Source organism: Hemicordylus capensis, chromosome 6 (genome assembly GCF_027244095.1).
Source record: "Hemicordylus capensis ecotype Gifberg chromosome 6, rHemCap1.1.pri, whole genome shotgun sequence".
In the NCBI taxonomy this organism is placed as follows: domain Eukaryota; kingdom Metazoa; phylum Chordata; class Lepidosauria; order Squamata; family Cordylidae; genus Hemicordylus; species Hemicordylus capensis.
The window spans coordinates 51,094,335-51,114,562 of NC_069662.1; the positions used below are offsets into that span (position 1 = coordinate 51,094,335).

At 45.1% G+C, this 20,228-nt stretch overlaps 1 protein-coding gene across 2 annotated transcripts in view; it reads right to left on the reverse strand.

Annotated features, from left to right (window-relative positions):
* LOC128330249 (uncharacterized) overlaps positions 1-20,228 on the reverse strand; it is a 172,126-nt gene that overhangs the window by 98,456 nt on the left and 53,442 nt on the right. For both annotated transcript variants that reach the window (XM_053262784.1, XM_053262783.1), the window contains 8 exons: positions 15,924-16,067; positions 13,131-13,202; positions 10,869-11,012; positions 8,371-8,442; positions 5,607-5,750; positions 4,154-4,225; positions 3,909-4,052; positions 3,423-3,494 (listed from right to left, as the gene is read on the reverse strand). In XM_053262784.1, coding sequence (XP_053118759.1) covers positions 3,423-3,494; positions 3,909-4,052; positions 4,154-4,225; positions 5,607-5,750; positions 8,371-8,442; positions 10,869-11,012; positions 13,131-13,202; positions 15,924-16,067 — 864 coding nt within the window. The remainder of the gene's footprint in view (positions 1-3,422; positions 3,495-3,908; positions 4,053-4,153; positions 4,226-5,606; positions 5,751-8,370; positions 8,443-10,868; positions 11,013-13,130; positions 13,203-15,923; positions 16,068-20,228) is intronic.

The following is a 20,228-nucleotide window of genomic DNA, read 5'->3' on the forward strand; positions in this document are numbered from 1 at the left end:
TTTGGGAATTTTCTTTAGCTCTTTTTAATGACATTTCTCAAAACATTCCTAAAACAGACATGTCCCAAAATATTATTTTGATGAGTCTTGTAGTTGTTTTGTGGTCCATCAAAGGAAGGGAGGAATTATAGAGGCTTAGAACTGCATTAGACCTTCTACTCCAGTCCCAGAGGCAAGAAGTTACCATCACCCAAGCCTCCCATATCCTTCTCAGTGTAGCCCCTTACTTTCCTCTTCTTGGTGGTACTGACTTGGGTCTTTATTGGGTCATGGATTCTCAGCACTGAAACCTTCTAATACCTCCAATATAGGTGCCACACGGGAGTCTTGTGCAGGCAGCTTGCCTTGGAGGGAGTGGTCAGCAGCAGGCCTCAAGAGCAGTGTGGCTTGTCTCAATGTGCTCTTTGGGTAACACCTGCTTCATCCCCACTTCCTAGTCAGGCAGGACGGAGTTGTCCTGCCACACCCAGTGAGTCATTTCCCCAGAATTAACTGGGTACCCACCTGCATTCATAAATGAGAATGTTGCATATAGTTTAAGTTAGTATGACATCCAAAAATGTTTGATTTATTTATTCAGAATTATTCACTGAGTTTTCTTCCTTTTTCTTCCACAGATTCAACCAATGGAGAAATATACAAACACAACCCAATTCAAATACAGGTAGGTTAGGATGAAAGAGAGTGGGAAGGTATAGGAGGTGATATGTAGAATGAGATACTGATGGGGAAAAGGTGGGAGCAGGTGTCTCATACATATTTCACTAGTTAAATTCAAAGCATTTGGCTGAATTCACTTCATATGTTCTTACCTATAAAGCTGGATGGCTTAGGTCCAGGCTATTTAAGAGAGCACTTTATTTGTCATAAAGCCTACCACCTGTTATGATCTTCTGGAGAGGTCCGGTTATGGATGCCACCAGCTTGTTTGGTGGCGACCCATGACCGGGCTTTCTCTGTGGCTGCCCCAGGACTTTGAAATATGCTTACTATGGAAATAAGAGCATCTCCTTCTCTGTTTGGTTTCAGGAAGAACCTCAAGACTCTCCTGTTTTCACAGGCTTTTAATTAGAATTAATTTTAATAATTTTAAAACCTTGCTTTAATATCTATTAGGGTTGCACGTTTTGCATTTTTTCTGTTTCAATTTGTACCAAATCCGAATCAACCCCATTTTGTATTTTGTCCGAAATTAAGCCTTCCGAATCACCCCAGTTTTGTTTTGTATCTGAATTAATCCAAATCTGAATTAATTTGGATTAAAAAATGGGTCATATAGTCAAAAGAGTGGGTGGGGGTTATAGTGCCCAATGAGTGGAAGCTACCAGAAAAATTTCAAAGGAATTGGGCAAATGGCTGGTCTTTGTTGAATTTTTGACGTTTGTGCATCTTTCAGATTTTCCCCACGATATGATGGAGGTTTCAGGAAAAGTATAGCTTCATGCGGAGGGGTGGCCCAGAGTGGAGTGTGGTTGGTGGTAGTGCCCAGTTGGTACAAGGAAGCTACCACATTTTTTTCAGAGGAATTTGGCAAAGGGCTGATTTTTAAAGAATTAATGAAGTTACACACCTTTCAGATTTTCCTCGTAGGGTATAATGGAGGTTTCTGCAGTCCCATAACTCCACTTGAGAGGCACTGGGGTGGCCCAGAGGAAGTGGTGGTGCAGTGCACATAGGGTGCCACTATGTGCACATAGGGTGGCACATATGGTTGCCAACCCATGAAGTACAGGGTTCTGTTGTTCTAGAGGTGTTCTGAGAGTAGATTTTCTGGTAGCAAATGAGAGTGGATTCATGGTTTTTCATTAAAAATCTCATTTGCTACCAGAGAATCTAAACTCAACACCTCAGAAACAACAAAGCCCAGTACCCCAATGGGTTAGCAATCCAGTAGGGTGGTTGGCACCCTCTGTGCACTACACCACCATTTGCTCAGCACCACACCAGTGCTCCACAAGTGCAGTTATGGGGCTGCTGAAACCACCATTATTCCCTATGGGGGAAAAGCTTAAAGATGCTCAAACTTCCCCAAATCACAAAAAATCAACCCTTTGATCAATTCCTTTGAAATCTGAGTGGTGGTGGACACCCCTTGGGGCACTTCCACCCAACCCACTGTTTTGCCCCAGCAGACCTCTTTCTGCCCCAAAGACACTGCAACTTCGACAATGCCTAAGAAAGCAGACCTTAGGCCAATTTCATGGGAGTCTGGGTTGTGGCAGGCATCCATCGGGGCACTTTCACCCAACCCACTTTTCTGCCCCAGCAGACCCCTTTCTGCCCCAAATCTGCCACAAGGACACACAAACGTCAACAACCCCTCACTCCCCATGCTCCACTGCTACAGCCCTCAAGCCCACGCTCCACTGCTGCAGCAAACTACGGCTAACAGCAGCATCAAGTGTGCCCTACTCTCCCTCCTCTACCAAGAAAGCAGTTCTCATCCACGGACATTTTTTTCAACACATCAACAACAATAGCAGAGCTTTACAAAGAATCAGTTTCCAACTGGTTGCCTCTTGAATGAGGCAGCCAGAAAGGCAAAAGCAAGCAAGTTACTTGTTAATGAATTGAAACAAACTCCCCGCCTCCACCCTCAAAGCAATCAGCCCAGACAGAGTGGAAACAGGGCATTGTTTTTTAGAGCTGGCAATCAGAATTTCTTAGCACATAACTGCATCACAATAGAACACATTCCAAGGAAATGAGCTACCTCAGCGATGCTGTGCCTGCTTTTTGCATATCTTATCTTCTGCTAATCTCTTCTTGATAGAAACTCACTGCCTCCCTAGTTGCTACAGTCAGAGACCAAAGCTTCGAAGAACAAAACAAAACAAAACTTCGGCTCCAAAATAGGGTCATTTCGATTTGTATTAAAAAAAAATTCTGTTTTTAATTTTTTCATTTCGATTTGTATACAAAAGTCCAAAAATGCCATTTCAGACACAAAACGTTTTGTTGCCAAATCGAAATGCACAAGCCTAATATCTATTGTTTTCATTGTCATGTATTTTAATTTGTAACTTTTAAATATTTTAAATTTTGTACACTGCCTAGAGATGTACATATCAGGCGGTATAGAAATATGATAGATAGATAAATAAATAAAGTGTCTGTATAGCCTTTTCAGGTGTGGAAATATGAGGACAACAGTCCAAAGTTTTGCAAGCCAGTTCAAGTTAGGAGAATTGGTTTGAGGCCTTCCAGGGAAACCTAAGCATGGGGAAGAATCCTTGCTGTTCCTTTGAAGGGATGCTCTGTGGATCAGATGCAGTCTGAAAGAAGTAGGGAGTTTCTGGAGTACACAGGTGCAAAGACATCTGCTGGGGGTGGAGTGGTAGAAATTGTCATACTGCTAGGCAATGGGAGCCAAAACTGTATCCACAAGAAGCGGGATTACCCACCGCTCCATTTTCACTTACTTTCGGCTTCGGAAAAGCGTCGGGTTTTCGTTACTCCAAACATGAATTCTCTTACATTCACAGTTCCATCATCTACAAATGGATGAACTAGTTAATCTACTTCAGATTAGAAGAAGCAAAAAATGTAAAGCTGTCAAACAAATACAAGTTTTCAGTTGATTAATCATCTGCCTTTCAACTGATTAATTGTTAGAAGGAAAGGGCATATTTAATAATTTGCTTCATTTTCTGTACAGTGGCACACCAGAACTGAAATGACCTCAAAAATAAGTAAAGGTGTCCATGGCTTGACTCTCTGACTAAATTGGATTTTCACCCATTTAAATCCTTATTGATTAACTAATCAAACATTTCAGACCTTAAAAAGAGGATAGACAGATTTACTGGCTATCTTTTGGGTTATGATTTGAGATGGAATTTTTATACTAATCAGTTCTGACACATTGATCCTAAAAGCCCAAGGCCAATTCTGTTGAAAAGCTTTACCATTCTCAGTAACATACTCCAACGCTTGCAGGATTTCATGTGGGGATAGATGGAGGCCCATAGAGTGCAAGATGGAGTCCAGGTCTTCCACATTTACCTTGCCCTGCTTGATGCTCTTAAGTGTTTTTATAGCTTCTTCCATCTCTGCATAGACAAGAAGCAACACAATGAAGAATCCAAAGGCAGGATCCACAACAACACTTCTAATTGTTTTAAACAATGGTGGTGACAAGCTCTGTACTTGCCAATGGCTGAAGAGAATCGCCGCGTATGGGATAACCCATTCATGAATTCTTTCAGATTTACTTTCCCATCACCTGCAAGGCAAAGTAGAGCAGAGAGAAATGAGAAAGAAAAACAAGCAGCAGAAAGACAACTGGAATGTATAGTCTTTGGCTATGAGTCTAAGGCCATAGGTTTAAGGCCATATCTACAAATACACACCAGGTGGAACAGTTAAGATGTTTGCTTAAACTTCCAATATAGCACAGGAACACTACATTCTCCAAATTAAAAGTAGACACGCTCTTACATGCCAAAAGGTTTCTTTTTAGAGTATGTGAAAGGGGGAAGGCAAAGAGCCCAGTCCCTGCCTATCTGTGTGGGTTAATTTTCTGAGCATGCCTCCTGATCAGAAAGAGGCAAGTCCAGGTTATCAACTCATGAAGAAACACAACAGGTAGCCTCTTTTGAGGGCAGGTAATTCTGTGGCATTGTGTGATCCAATCACACTTGATAAGCGAACTCCCTTCAGCTTGATTTGGAATGAGGCTTGGAAATCCAAGTTATTTTCTAAAAATTGAAGAATAACACATTGTTTTTTGAGTCTAAGTTTAAAATGTGGATTCTGAAGCCCTAGAGAAATTCAATGATGTGCTCAAAAGTGCAATGGGATTCAAATGCTTCTCCCCAAACTCTCTGCAACCCTTTGTGCCCTGCCCAGTTGCCCCTTTTTGGCAGGCAATGAGAAAGGCTCGAAGGCTTCTCTGAGAGATCTTTTCTTTCTCTCTGGTGCCTTGAATGCTTCAGTGGCAGTGTCTCAAGTGCAAAGGATACAGTAATGGGAAATGTAGCTTTCTAGAATACCCAAGTCTTAGTATGGATATACTAGATGGGTATCTCAGGGCTCCTTGTACCTGCAGGGCTGAGCATATTCACAACACTATCCCAGGCACAAGGGGCCCTGGTCTGCACAAGGGTTAACTAGTATGGAGGTTTCTCTGCCAGACGTGCCTTCAACACTGTCCACCTCATCTTCTAGTCATGGGAATCCCAGAGGCTAGTCATGACAGTGTTTAGCTTAGTTTTCACCCTGGTGTATTAATTGTACATGTATATGTGAGGGTTTTTTAAAAAACAAACAAACAAGGGGACATTCAAACATACAGCCCCTCTACCATTTTCAAGTGGTACAGTCCAAGAGAACTTGTACCATGCAAAGTTCCTGCACATTTGGATCAGTTATATAAAGAGCCCCTGGTGGTGCAGTGGTAAAACTGCTGCCCTGTAACCAGAAGGTTACAAGTTTGATCCTGACCAGGGGCTCAAGGTTGACTCAGCCTTCCATCCTTCCGAGGTCGGTAAAATGAGTACCCAGAATGTTGGGGGCAATATGCTAAATCATTGTAAACCGCTTAGAGAGCTCCGGCTATAGAGCGGTATATAAATGTAAGTGCTATATATATCCAGGTTCCTTACTGTCCACAGTCACTTTCTTCAGTGCCTCCTTCATTTCCTCCTGGGTTAAGGTGATGCCAATAGCAGCCAGCATATCCTGCAGCTGAGTAACCTCAATTTTATCATTAGTCACTTTGCTAACGACACTGTATGCACTGTGAACAGCTGCAAAGAAGAAAAGGGGGGGGATGATTAACTTTTGCCTCTTAAACTATGTCTGTTTTTCATTTGATTTGTACATCAATATACTGCAAACACCTGGAATGTTTTCTCCTGATCTTGACTCCTGTAGGGGTGTGCATGGAACCGTCTGGCCCGGTTCGGTTCCAGGCTGGATCAGCCTCAAACGGAACTGGGCCAGTTTGGTCCGGCCCCTCATCGAACCTCCCCCCCGGTCCCGTCCGTGAACTTTAAAAAAAGTCAATTTAAAGTCAATTAAGTACCTGTAAGTACCTGCGCTCGCAGAGGGCATTTGCGCATGTGTGGCAGCTGCCAAAATGGCAGCCACTCGATCTTACAGAGGCCGAAAAGGCATTACTTACCTGGCCACAGCAGTGATGACAAAGGCTGGTGGGGGGAGAGGGAACCCGCGTGGACCTCCGCCCTCCGCCCGCGTCTTCAGCAAGCCCCCCCGAAGGGGCTATAGGTACTTAATTGACTTAATTTTTTTTTTTAAGTTCATGGACCTGCTGGACTGGACCTGGCGGTCCAGTTCCAGTCTGACGGAACCGGCGGGGTGGTTCAGTTCAAGCATGAACCCCCGGACCACCAGGCTGAACTACCAGACTAGTCCGCACATCCCTAGACTCCTGCCCCGATAAGGGCTTACTTGAAGGTTTTTTCCCTGACAAGTTAGGGCAGGACTCTGCATTATGCCAACAAGCATGTGTTTCTGAAATACAGTGCACTGGTGCAGACATTTGTAGCAGAGGACTGGTGGGCGGGCAGTTATAATAAGATATATTCAATATATTTTTGATCTAGAAGTGACTAAGAGAGAGGGGCAGATGATCTAGGACATAATCATATAAATGTGGCATTTTAGGCTGGCTGTATTCAAGTCTGCTTGAGTTAGCTGAAGCTCCAAAAAAATTATTAGCAGTTCTTACATGCCTTAAGAATAAACGTAAGTTCAGTGATTTAACTAGATGGCAACCAGCAGTCGAATGTTGCAGTAGATATCTGTTTTATGGGATATTTTAGAACAGACGTTATTAACTCATTAACCTACTTTCTATGTACGTAGACTATATATTAGATAGTAGTGTCATTGATTTGCCCTCTATTGGAGGAAGGTTTTCAGAAACAAAACATAAACAGTGAGTTCACATATGAGTTTTCTTTTAGAAGTAATTGTGTTTCAGTTTTCTTTCTCTCTTTTTAAAATGATCTTGCCACACATTAAGTATCCATAATATAAAGCTGCTTTGGCCTCACTGACTAACATGAAACTCCCAGACCAAACCACAAAAGATAGAGACATGCTGTGTTTGCAGATAGATTCATTCTAGACCTCGCCCAGACTACCAAAAAAAATCCCAAACCCCAGAAAAATTATTCATTTTCCCAGAAATTTTTGAAAAACTTCCTATTGGAAAGCATGAGGAATGAGATTATTATTATCTCATAGAGACAGAAAAAGCCCAGAGTCACCGAGAGATAAGACATCCATGGACTTTCAAACTGCAAGCCCTTTAACTAGTTTTTAAATATAATTTTAGGCAGTATGGTTTCTAGTCTAAAAATATTGATATTTTATAAATTTAGAATATCAGATCAAGTGTAAAATGTCATTGCATTGTGCATTGGTATTTTGTATTTTGATTATTTGCCATTAGAGATTATTTTCCCCTCAAAAAAATATTACAGATTAAAACACATTGGAATAAAGACCAATCTATGCCACTGTCTTCTATGTGTGTAGATGCTAAACCCTCCACATAGCTGCTCATTTCCCCCTGAAAAGGCCTACCTCCAGTCATTTCCCCAAACATTCGGGCTCTTCAGGTCTTGAATTTTGACTAGGGAATAACAGTTAAAAAAAAAAAAAAAGCTGGAGGGCATTTGAAAGGGGGAATCATTGGATGGCAGGAGATTTATAATGTATGTCTTCCTTGTAAATGTAGTTCCACCCTTAGTGACAACTTTTTAGAAAGGTACCAACTTTTCCTAGTTTATTATGTGTCTGTCTGGAATTCTTGTAAAGCTAAACATGACTCTAATCACTTGGACAAGAGCAGACTGCAACAACTGTTCCTGAAACATTATACAGCATAAATGGTTTGAAAGAGGTTTCCCAACATGAAGGGACTATGGGTGTTTCCAGATGGAGAAATGCTCCATTTTAAAATGGAAGTTCTCACTACTTTTCTATTAGCATTCAGACGATGTTCGCTGTGCCATCTGCTGGCCATTTGCTGCCAATCCACGAAGAGAGTCAAGGTTTTTGAGTCTACAAGTATCTATCTCATCATGAATTGGCAGCAAATAGCCAGCAGATGGAGCTGCATAATTGTACAACAGCCAAAGACATCATCTGAACACCAAGTGGTGAGAACGGTTTTTAAATGGAGTATTTCTCCATCTAGAAACACACTGTATTCCTTTGTTTCACAGCTGGTCTTCACCTTTCCATGGACCCATTTGACTTGTAATCAAATTCAAGGTTTGTGAAACCAAAGTGTAAGACCATAGCTTCCTCGCTGTTACATAGGTATTTGTCCTGTGTGAATGCCCCTGGGACCCACCTCCTGTCTGAGACTAATGGCAGGTAGATCTTCATTACCTGCAGGTTCAGAGAAGCGTTCATTGTCCATCACATTAACCAGGAACTCTTTGAAGTTCACCTTCCCACTTTCTGAAAAGCCAAGAATAGATAAGCATAGATAGGGGTACCCAAGAGGCCATCCAGTTTAACCTTCCCCCAGTTTAAGGAACTATCAAACTGTCCCTCATACTCTTTACAGATCAACCAAAATAATCTAGGCCAGGGTTTCTTAACCTTGGGTCCCCAGATGTTGTTGGACAACAACTCCCATCATCCCAAGACTGTGGCTGAGGATGATGGGAGTTGTAGTCCAACAACATATGGGGGCCCAAGGTTAGGAAACCCTGATCTAGGCCATAGAATGATAAGGGCCACATAGATGGGGGTATGCAGCCAGTGCAGATAGCTCCAGTTGACCCAAGTAAGTGACTGCAGTCACATGCTACAGGGGAAACATGCCTCACCTGTCACACACATCCAATTTGAACTGAAAAGCATACGTTCTTGGCCATATGGAACATGGTGGGGTCCAAATAGTTGATATCAAAGCATGTGCAACTAATTAAGGAGAAGGTATTGCCTAAAGTAAGCCAGGACCTAGTCGTATAGGTTTTTCTAGGTAGTAAACAGCTCTTGTGCTTTCATAGGGAAGGAAGCCTGAGTGTCATGTCACAGGCACTTTGCAAACTTATTCTAAGGGAGACAAGATGCCTCTGTAGATATTAATCAGCAGAACTCAGCCTCTGGGATCCTCTAGACCTCAAGTGATTTGAAGAAGAGCACTCTGCACTGCACAGAGGCTTGGGGTCCATATGTTTTGAGTGAGGAACTAGAGTCTTCCACTTCAACAGTCCAGGGTGCCTTGCTTCCCTGTAAGCTCCCAGCAGAGAGTATAAAGAGGAGAACAGCTAGCCTGTCATCACAAAGGCAGCCTATTGCGTGATCAAGTCTTGCCTCTTTATTGAGAATTAGGAAGAATTTAAAGGCAGTGCCTTACGTTGGAGTGTTCCTCCAAGGTAAGGCACTGCCTTTAAATTCTTGCTAATTCTCAATAAAAAGGCAAGACTTGATCATGCAGTAGGCTGCCTTTGCTATTTAAGCACTCATCGCAGTCAGATCCTTGTTGAACCAGCACCAGTTTTCCCTTGGAGCTGTCCCAGGTCTGGTCCGGACTGGTTCAATACAGGCTACCAGGAAGCTGGATTCTTCTATCTGCTGCTCCTCCAGGTTTTGTTCAGCATGCCATGGGCTCACAGTTTGACTGGGAGAGAACACTGTTATGTCACTTGCTCAGACTTGTGGGTATGTGTGGTCCAGGGCAGGGACACCAGAGGGAATGACTTGGTTGCTAGGGGAAGCCTTCTCTTCTGCAGCCAACTCTGACCAGCTGGGGAAGCAGGCAGCTATCAGTCTGGTAGGATGCTGCACTAGATAGGCCTTGGACCTGATCTAGCAGGGCTGTTCTTATGAATGGGGCACTCAATGAGGAGCCTTAAGCAAGAGAAACTAGACAGCACATTTGTCTGTTAGCCTGCCCTCCAACAAAGAAATACATGACTCAGGATCCAGGGGCAATTATAAAGATCAAAAACAAAAGAGGCAACAGACAGGAGAGGTTTCTGACTAGGGTGTCTCCTGGGGGACCAAGATGGACAATGACCAAGGACAAAAGTGCAATACCAAAAAATGACTAAATTTCAAGTTTTACATAATTGGTTGGAAATAAAGGAGAAAGGAAAAAAGGACTAAAACAAACATCATTACACACACACACACACACACACACACACACACAGGCTCCTGCTTAAGGACCTCCATACACACACACACACACACACACACACACACACACACACACACACTTACACTTTAAACAAGAATCATTTATCATATTGAGTTTATAAGTCTGTGCAAAAATAAATAAGTTATATCAAAATTTTATTAGACCAGGGCCCAGTCTAGATCAATGGCCGCCATCATGATTACAGGCAGCATTCACCTCTTCAAATGAACACTGCTATAACCATGAACAGTGCAATGGGGATGGTGGTGAGTGAGGTGCCAGGGTGGGACCTCCAACCTGTTTTGTAATGCTATGGGGCCTTTTAAGCGTGATCTAGCTTAGGGCATCAGCATGTCATAATCCAGCCCTGGCTGTACATAATTGTACCACTTGTCCAGAATTAATACATAGATCCATAAGAACATAAGAATAGTCCTGATGGAACAGGCCAAAGGCCTATCTAATCCAGCATCCTGTTTCACATATAGCGGCCCACCAGCTGCCTCTGGGGAGCCCACAGGCAAGAGGTATGTGCATGCCCTCTCTGCTGCTGCTGCTGCTCCCCTGCAACTGGTATTGAGAAGCTGGAGGTGGCCCACAACCACCAGATTAGTAGCCTGTCCCTCATTCAGAATGGGGGCTTGCTTTGGTATTAAGAGCTTTAAAGTGGATTCACACTCCCATCCAGGCTTTGCTGACAGGGACAAGGGAAAGAGACAACTGCAGCACTTACCATCTACAGAGGTGGTTCTTAAGGCTTGCTGGAGCTCATCGTTGCTCAAGGAAATGCCCAAACTCTCCACCACAGTCTCCAGTTCTCCAACCTCCACTTTCTCATCCTTGATTCTGCCAAAGGCCTTGATAGCAGAGTGAAGTGCTGCCAGCGGAGAGAGCACACACAGGTCACAATGCTGGAACTATCCTGAACAGAGACTGAAACGGATATTTCAGAGAGATTCGGATACAGTTTGACTCTTCATACAGCAGAATTCCATTTCCACAATTTGGGACTATGGCTGAAGTCACTATAAAGTTTATGTTCCCTGAAATAAATTCCAGGACTCCTTTAAAAACAACAAGACAGTCCTTTATACTGTATTGTATCCTGAGGAAAAATTAAGAGAGAATGGTGGGTTGGGTAGAAAGCAACAAAGGGCCTTTTCTGTTCTCTTACCTTCTGTGTGGAACATTGGCTCTCCCCACTGGGAGATCAGGGAGTGCCTAACGAAGCCCATCTTGTCAGATTTCCCTTCTCTTTGCCTTTAGAAGGTAAGCAAAAGGCTCTTCATCCCGTCAGACAACCAGATTCCATGTTGCTTTGCTGCTACTTCTCACTTACAGGGCTGCACAACTGTGGCCCTCCAGTTGTTTTTGGACTACAACTCCCACCATCCCTAGTCAGGGACCAATAGTCAGGGTGGGGATTGTGGGAGTTGTAGTCCAACAACAGCTGGAAGTCCAAAGTTGTGCAGCCCTGCGTATAGTACCATGCACACAGGTGGCAAGTAAGTAAGTAAGTTGTGCCTTCCATGTGGTTTTCTTTGGTAGAATACAGGAGGAGTTTACTATGGTGCTATATAATAAATAACAATAGAGGAATACTATTCTAATATTATTGGTTGCAATGTTTACATTGCACTGAAAGTATTTTAACATTTATTTACCAATGCTAGTTGGATTGGGGGTTTCCTGGAGGCTGAAAAAACAGGATAATTAAAACACAAACACCCACCATAGAAATAGTAAAGGTTGCAGAGGAAAGAAAAGGAAACTTTTAAAAACAATAGAAAAATAAATCATAACACAAGGAAGAAATTATATGTCAGGGTTTTTAATTACTGCGACTGTTTAATTGTTGTTTTAAAATGTTTTTAAATTGTTAATTGTTGTTATATTGCTTTTTAATTTTTGTTTTAGCTCTTTACTGTTTTAATGGTTTGTTTTAATTGTAAACCGCCCTGAGCCATTTTGGAAGGGTGGTATAAAAATCAAATCAATCAATCAATCATCGTCTGCCACTTAGTGGCAGCAGCAGCAGCCACCACAGCAAAAACCAGTGGGAGGGCATTTAGGGACTTGTAGGAGGAGCTGGAAGGAATTGGACACTGTTGTGTTTCCAGTAAGGCCTGACTGGACTTGAATCAACCAAGCTGAATTTTCAATTAAAAAAAAATAGCTTGCCTTGCCAAACCTAATTCCAAACTGGTGCGCATGTGCATGTGTGTCAGGGTTCACCCAGACACCAGCCCTGAAAAGAGCAAGTTCGAGAAAGAAGGGACTGAACCCTGGACTGGATCCCCATCCTTAATGACAGCCCCCTAGAATCAGAGTAGTCAGAGCTGAACACTCTCTTGGAGAAGTCCTGGAACTCTGAAGACCTGGCACCCCCTGATGGGGTCCCATCCCCTTCTCTTGAACCCCCTGTATCACTCCTGACTGGGTCTCCAGAAGCAGAGGTGATGCCAGGCCAGGAGCAGAGGTGATGCCAGGCCAGGACCTAGCACTGGCTCCAAAGATGGAGCATATGCTTGGCTGCTCGGGGGAGGAGGGGGAAATCAGCCCAAATGCCTCCTCATGAGGTGGGCTGCCCTAGGAATTCAGGAAGGGGTGGGGTCCCTGCTAGCCATACTATACCTTCAGCCAGCATCTCACTGGTTCAACAGCTCCCATTAAGAGTTCATGCCTTGCCGTATTCCCTCTAACAGGGACTCCCAGATGTTGTTGACTAAAACTCCCATAATCCCCAAGCAAAGGCCATTGCAGCTGAGGATTCTGGGAGTTGTAGTCAACAACATCTGGGAGTCCCTGTTAGAGGGAAGACTGATGCCTTGCCTTGCCTGAGCTGACCAGAGCAGGGTCAGACAGTGTGTGCCATCTGCCCAGAGACACAAGTTTTGGGTGGTATAGGAATATGTTAAAGTAAAATAAAAATCCATCTCTAGTGACAGTCTGACATCTCCCTACAGAATTATGCCCCTGTTGTTAAGAAGCTCACCTAGAGAGTCCGAGAAGTGATGCATTTCAGAGAGCGCCATCAGGAAGTCTCTCAAGTTTACGGTCCCTTTGGCTGGGAGGAAGAGATAGTACAAGTAGAATCAGTTGAGAGATAAGAGACATTTTAAAAGTGGGAGTAGGGGTGGGGGTGGACACCAAGCCTGACGGAATTGCCCCTGGGAAAAGACAAATGATGAATCAATCGGAATTCACCAGGTGCCTTCTTAGGGAGCACCCCCAAAGGAGAGACTTGCAAATTAAGCAAGGGTGGGGACTCGAAAGGGGCCCAATACCCTGCCTAATGCCACCGCCTTGCTTATCTTATGGAGGATCATGTCCTCCATACCCATGACTGACCTGTTTACCTGCAAAAAAATGATTCTCTGGCAGATTCACACAGAATCTGAAAACCCTCAGCAAAGCCTGCTAACAAAAAGGCTGCCTGCTGCCACAGTGGGTACCCAGCAGCAGGGCTGGTAGACTAATAGGACTAGGACCCTTTCCCAGCAGGATTGGGGGCACCACCTCCCCCCCCCCCGCTTTCCCTTGACCAGTATCCTTTCCTCTTCTAAAGTTCACTATTCTGGAATAGTTGGTGCTTGGGTGCTCCCCCCTGCGGAACCCACAGTCATGGTGAAACCTACACGATGTGCATGTGCATCTCCCGCCTGTATTGAAGGCTTAGCACACAAGCTGGGGTTGAACCAGCTGACTGCCTTGACTCGCAGGAGACACCCCAGCAGGAGTTTTTGAAACAATGTGCCCGCTATCAGCCCTCTCCCTCTTCAGACGGGGTCATTATAAGCAACCACAATTCTTGGCACTGCTTGTCCCACGGGAGGGAGGACTCTAACATGGCCCACATGCAGAAATTCTGGTCATCCCCTGTGTATTATGTCAAAATATTTTACAAGAGCTAGCCCGCAGGCCAGTTGCACTTGCAGCACAACACCCATGTTAATCTTAAACGCAGAGAGACAATTATTCAAATTCCTCTCAGTGAGCTTCATTTTGTACTTCTCTTGCTGCCTGACCTGCTCCCTTGGGGACCAACTCAGGCTCCCTGTAAAAAGAGCTGAAACACGTCCACATATTCCCCACACCAAATCAGCTCCTTTGTGGCATGAAGAAGGTGCTCACTGGCAGCAGCAGTGACACCTGCAGGGTAGTTCTCTGGGAGGGGAGTTTGGGGCAATAGTCATGCCCCCTACCACATTGGCATAGTCACCTGCCCGGGGGGAACTGTGCTCTGCCACACTTGATTGCAGGTGCCCCCCACTGGGAACTGCTGCCCAGGAATCCCCCCAGCCCAGCTCTGAGACCCCATGGGGGGGGACTGTCCAGGCAAGAATGTGACACTCTATTATGACTGTGCAGGTGCGCTGGAGCTTCCTTGCATTTCTCATGGACCGCTGGGCCATATGATCAGGCCTAAGGCTGCTCCCACTCTGCACGCCAATGCCACCACCACAGGAGTGAGGGAGACCTGCTCGGCTCACCCCACCACACACACACCTTGGCCACATGACAGCTTGAATTCTTGAAGTGCTCAGTGCCATGGTGCAGTGGTGGGGTGGGGTGGTGGCAGGAGGCCCTCCTGGGCCTTTGGAGCCCCCCCTCGGACCTTGGAGGCCCCACTGGATCTTGGAGGCCATGGACCGGGTCCTCAAGGTCCGGGGGTAGGAGCGCCTCTGATTCATGGGGTTCTTTTTAAGAGCATGGAGATGAAAAGAGAAGCTTTTATAATTAAACTACTTGCAAACTGGTTTAAATATGTAATGCAGATGTGCCTTTAGAAACATCACCTTCCTGTTTTCTTGTACACATCCTCGGGAGTGGGGTCCAGCTGTTGCTTCTTTAGGACAACAAAATGGAAGTGCACAACTGATGACGCGCATCTTTAAGGCTGTGCCCATCCACAAGAACAGGAAAATGCACATGCCTCAAATCATTTGAATTAAATAGTTTCGAAACTAGAAATTTATATGCTGATTAAAAGTGAGTGGTACATTGACTGATACCAAGAGCTTTGCAACCTGAACCAGAAACTCTGCAGCTTGAATTTTACCTTCCTGCACCATGGAATTTATATGAGTGGAGTGATATGTTCTCTGAAAGACACCTGTTCTCCCAAATCTTCCCAGTTGTCTCACTGTAATTTTTTAAACAAATAAAACTGTGTTTACCTGAATCTAAGACTAGTTTCCCCCCAAGTTCTTTGATGTTAGAAATGGGGTGGGGGGGTCATCTTAAATTCAGAGTCCTCTTCCATTTAGGTAAATACAAGTACAACCTGTATTTTTAAAGGGGATAGCCTTAAATTCAGAATCCTCTCCTATTTGGGTAGTTACGGTAGCATCCCTTTGTAAACGGTAGCATTCCTCTTCTGGCTGGCTACATGAGCTTGCCAGTCAGGGATTATGTAGCCAGCACAATGATGTTATGGTGCCATATAGCCAATTAGATCTCGGTATATAACAATATCACAAAGCTAATCAGAGCTAGGGGAATGCTTCCAGCTCTCAATCTGAATGTGGGACTGTTTTTGCCCTTTCACGAGCTCCCATTGTCTGACAAAATGTTTGGTGATGGATGAGTGTCACAGGAGCTGAATTTTTTCATGGCGTGTGGTGCCACCCCCACCCCCACCCTATTCCAGCTCAGTCCTAGATAGTACTACTTCTTTTGGAAGGGAATTTCACAAGGCTGAGGAAGAGCTTTGACTACCGGCTGCCATCACTGCATTTCTCCCATTGTAGCAGAGAAAATTGTAGCCTGGAACACTTAAACTTACCGTCCAGGTAGCTGGCCTGCACAGCTTGTTGGAACTCTTCAAGTTTCAAATTGATGCCCAGATTATACAGGGTGGACTCCAGTTCATTCAGATTCAGGCGGCTGCCATGTATTGCACTGATGATGGTCATGCCACGCTGCAAGGCTGGAGGGGACCAAGAACCAGGTTTAATGTCAATGTAGTGCAAACACCAAAGCAGAGTTCACTGGAAGGGGGTGGGGCTAGCCACGTGTCCATATTTTGTGCTGCTGGGGATCACGGAGAACGGGCAAGCTCCAGCAAGGAAACCATATGAGTATATTGCAGCACAATCAACAGCTAATTTCATGACATCTTAAAACCTAGCAAATGGCAGATGCTTTCAAGGGCCAAAGTCCACTTGGTCAGATGCATGAAAAAGTGGGTAGATCTGGGGAGGAAATTGGGGTTTTTTAAGTGCAAAATTTGGCTCTTTAAGTAAAACCAGACAATCTGTAACCTAACTAGCACTGAATGAACATAGGCAACCACTTACTGAGTGTCAGCCTATCACAGTTACAAGCTGGCAATCTGTATTGTCCTTCCAGGTGAGGACGAGGCTGTAGCTCAGAGGTACAGCACCTGCTTTTTGCATGCAAAAGTTCTCAGATCCAATCTGGCATCTCCAGAATAGTGCTGGGAAAGAATGCTTGAAAAACCCAAGGGAGCAGCAGCTAGTCATCACAGACAATACAGACCAATGTTCTCCTCAGTATAAGAAGAAAAATTTACCATGGTCTGTTTCTCCAGATTTGTCATCAAACATGGAAATGTAATGTTAATGATAGGGATATGCATGAGCTGGTTAGGTGCCTCCTCTGGGAAGCACCGGACAGGCTTGGGTGCCGGTGTTTGAGCTGGTTTGATGGGGTGGGGTGTCATGCCTTCGCCCACAGATAGCGATGAGGAGTGAGATCTGGCAACCCTCCAGCAGGTGAAGAGGCTCCTGAAAAGGGGAGCTTGGTTGTCGGGCCACAGGAGGTAGCTGAAATGGGCCAGGGTGAAGGTTCAGGACAAGAAGGTCCGTTAGGAGCAGAGGAGATGGGGGGTGGAAGGCCAAACCCTGAGCCGGAGGACTATCAACCATTAACCCCTCAAGAGCGGAGGTGTGCAAAACGCCGACAGTAGGTGCAGGCACTCAGAAGAAGTCAGCGCCTCCTTGGCAGGCAAGATAAGCACTGAATCTCTAACAGCTGGCCGGGGAGGAGAAAACTTAAGCCAAGGACTATAAATCAGCCAGCAGGCAACAAAAAAGCCACTGGAAGCAACGTGGCGGTTGAGCTTGCTGCACACCAAGCCTGCTGTTGCGTGGAAGTCCCAGCTTCGTGGTGGAACTCTTGAGTCCCAGGCTTCCCCTGCTTGTAACCCAATTCCTGAACTGGGTACCGGATGACTTCATCCGGGGCGGGCTGCTGGTGACACCTTGGACCTTTGGCTCAGGACGTTTGGGATCTGGTGAGCGACCTGGGTTGCGGGGGACTCGGTTTGGACTTGGTACTCGGTAGTGATTTGTTCTTTTGTGCTTCTTTGCAGATGCAGAGTGACTCCTGAGCTACCAGCTTCTCTGGATAGAGACCAGGGACCAGACTGCGGACAGATAAGCTCGTGACATGGGGAGTAGTTCCCTTAAGGAGCTCCGTACCTGCTCCTCCCCACCCTGCCACATCTGCAGATGCGTCCCAGCCACAGGCTGAGGTGCTGTTCCCTGTGGCCTCCATGTGGCTTCGTCATGCACATGGCTGGTGCACATGGCCAGTGCGCATGAATTTTCCATGAATCTGAGCGTGGAAGCCCAGTTAACAGTTTTTATTTTTCTCTGGGTAAAAATAAAAAGCAGAAAGAAATGCAGTGATACCATCATGGGAGTTTACTATAGACCACCTGGGCATTTTCCAGAAGGTACAGAAGAGGGCAACCAAGATGATCAGGGGCCTAGAGCACCTTTCTTATGAGGCAAGACTACAACACCTGGGGCTTTTTAGTTTAGAAAAAAAGACAACTGCGGGGAGACATGATAGAGGTCTATAAAATCATGCATGGCGTGGAGAAAGTGGAGAGAGAGAGAGAGATTCTTTTCTCTCTCACACAACATTAGAACCAGGGGTCACTCCATGAAATTGATTGCCAGGAGGTCTAGGACCAACAAATGGAAGTACTTTTTCACACAACGCATGATCCACTTGTGGAACTCTCTGCCACAGGATGTGGTGACAGCCAACAACCTGGATGGCTTTAAGAGGGGTTTGGATGACTTCATGGAGGAGAGGTCTATCAATGGCTACTACTCGGAGGGCTGTGGGCCACCTCCAGCCTCAAGGGCAGGGTGCCTCTGAGTACCAGTTGCAGGGGAGTAATTTCCGGAGAGAGGGCACGCCCTCAACTCCTGTCTGTGGCTTCCGGCGGCATCTGGTGGGCCACTGTGCGAAACAGGATGCTGGACTAGATGGGCCTTGAGCCTGATCCAGCAGGGCTGTTCTTATGTTCTTATGTACACGCTGCCATGTGTCCCATAAGTGCACCTCCGTATTGCCAGTGTTTTGACATCGCGCTCGCTGCGCTGTCAGCAGGGTGCCATCCATATTTCCGATTCCTTGTTTTGAGTTTTAATGATGCGTTTTGGCCCTATAACGTGGTAATCGCATTGCAAGAGCCAGCGTGGTGTAGTGGTTAGAGTGTTGGACTAGGACCGGGGAGACCTGAGTTCAAATCCCCATTCAGCCATGAGACTTGCTGGGTGACTCTGGGCCAGTCACTTCTCTCTCAGCCTAAACTACTTCACAAGGTTGTTGTGAGGAGAAACTTAAGTATGTAGTATACCGCTCTGGGCTCCTTAGAGGAAGAGCAGGATATAAAATGTAAAAATAAATAAAATAAATAAATAAGAAAGTAGCTGTATTTTTCCATGGTATGGAGGCTTGCAACAGAGTTTATACATCGCAGTGTGTTTCAGTATGGACAGTTCTCTCCCCCATCCCCGGCGCCTGTGCTTGCTTCCTCTGTCCCCTCGCTGCGGGGAGGAAAACAAGCAGAAAGAAATCTCGGCTTTCCCCTCCTTTCCTCCCCACAGATCCCAAAACTCCCTCCTCCTCCACTTGCTTCCAAAATAACTTGAGCTTGTCAACACAGAAGGGGAGGGGGGAGAGAGGAGATCATAATGGTTTTATTATTATTATTATTATTATTATTATTATTATTATTATTATTCCTCCGGGGTTCTTTTGTGCATTCCCCTTTTAATTTGATACTTTGGCCAGAGACTCATACTAGTGCCACTGAGCAGATTTCTGAATCCAACCCTTTCTCGTGCACTTTTTACTGAAGAGGGAACCCATTGAACTAAATCATTTACTTCTGTGCAATCCCACTTGCTTACTGCAAGTCAAAGGGCAGGTCAGTTACTTAAAAGGAAGCCCATTGAACTGAATCATGATTCATTTACTTCTGTGCAACTCCACAGCCCTCACTGGAGGAGCGCTCGCCTCCCCTCTGCCCCCTATTTATTATTTATTTCTCTGGAGGTGCGCCAGTCCCTGTCTTTCCCCCTTCCCAGCTCACCACAGGATTTCCTTTCACTCCACCACCACCACATAAGTAGTTCCCTTGTTTTGTCACCCCAAAAGATCTCCTCACGCGCCCCACTCCCCTTCTTCTTCTTTTTAATTTCTCCCTGGTTATTGCTTACGCAAAACTGGGATAATGAAAGACAAAGTTAGATTTTTGTTTTGGAACGGTGCTTCCCCCTGCTGGTAGATTTGCACAAGGCAGTCGAGAAGTTTAAAAAAAAATTCAAGTCAACCCCCTCCATTGGACCAAATGGAGCAGGAGGAGGGGCAGATAAACAAGTTTCAAGGAGAATATGGTCAGCCCTGCCTTGAAAACACATTGCAGTGTATGAAAAATATGAATGGCCACCACCAGCCAGCAACGAAGCATTAAATAACCTTTTACTCTCGGTTTTAAATCCTTGAACTATTCCGTCACACTGCAACGCTTTACCCGTTGCAAATCTCGTAGTCCGGAAAATGCCCTGGGCAAGCAGGAAACATGGATGATCCTTTCCTAAGTCAGATTACCAAACATTCAAAAAAGCAATTGGTAATAATAATGGAAGACAAACTATCCTGATATCTGCTACAATAAGTCCTATAAAGTATTGACTTACTTGCTGGTAAGTTGCTTTCAAAAGGTGGGAAAAGGAACAAGCAGGTAGGCAATCCTGGACTTAATTCCTCCCAGTAGGAATAAAATAGTTGATAAAGTGGAAGTGGGGGAAATCCTGGGGTAAAT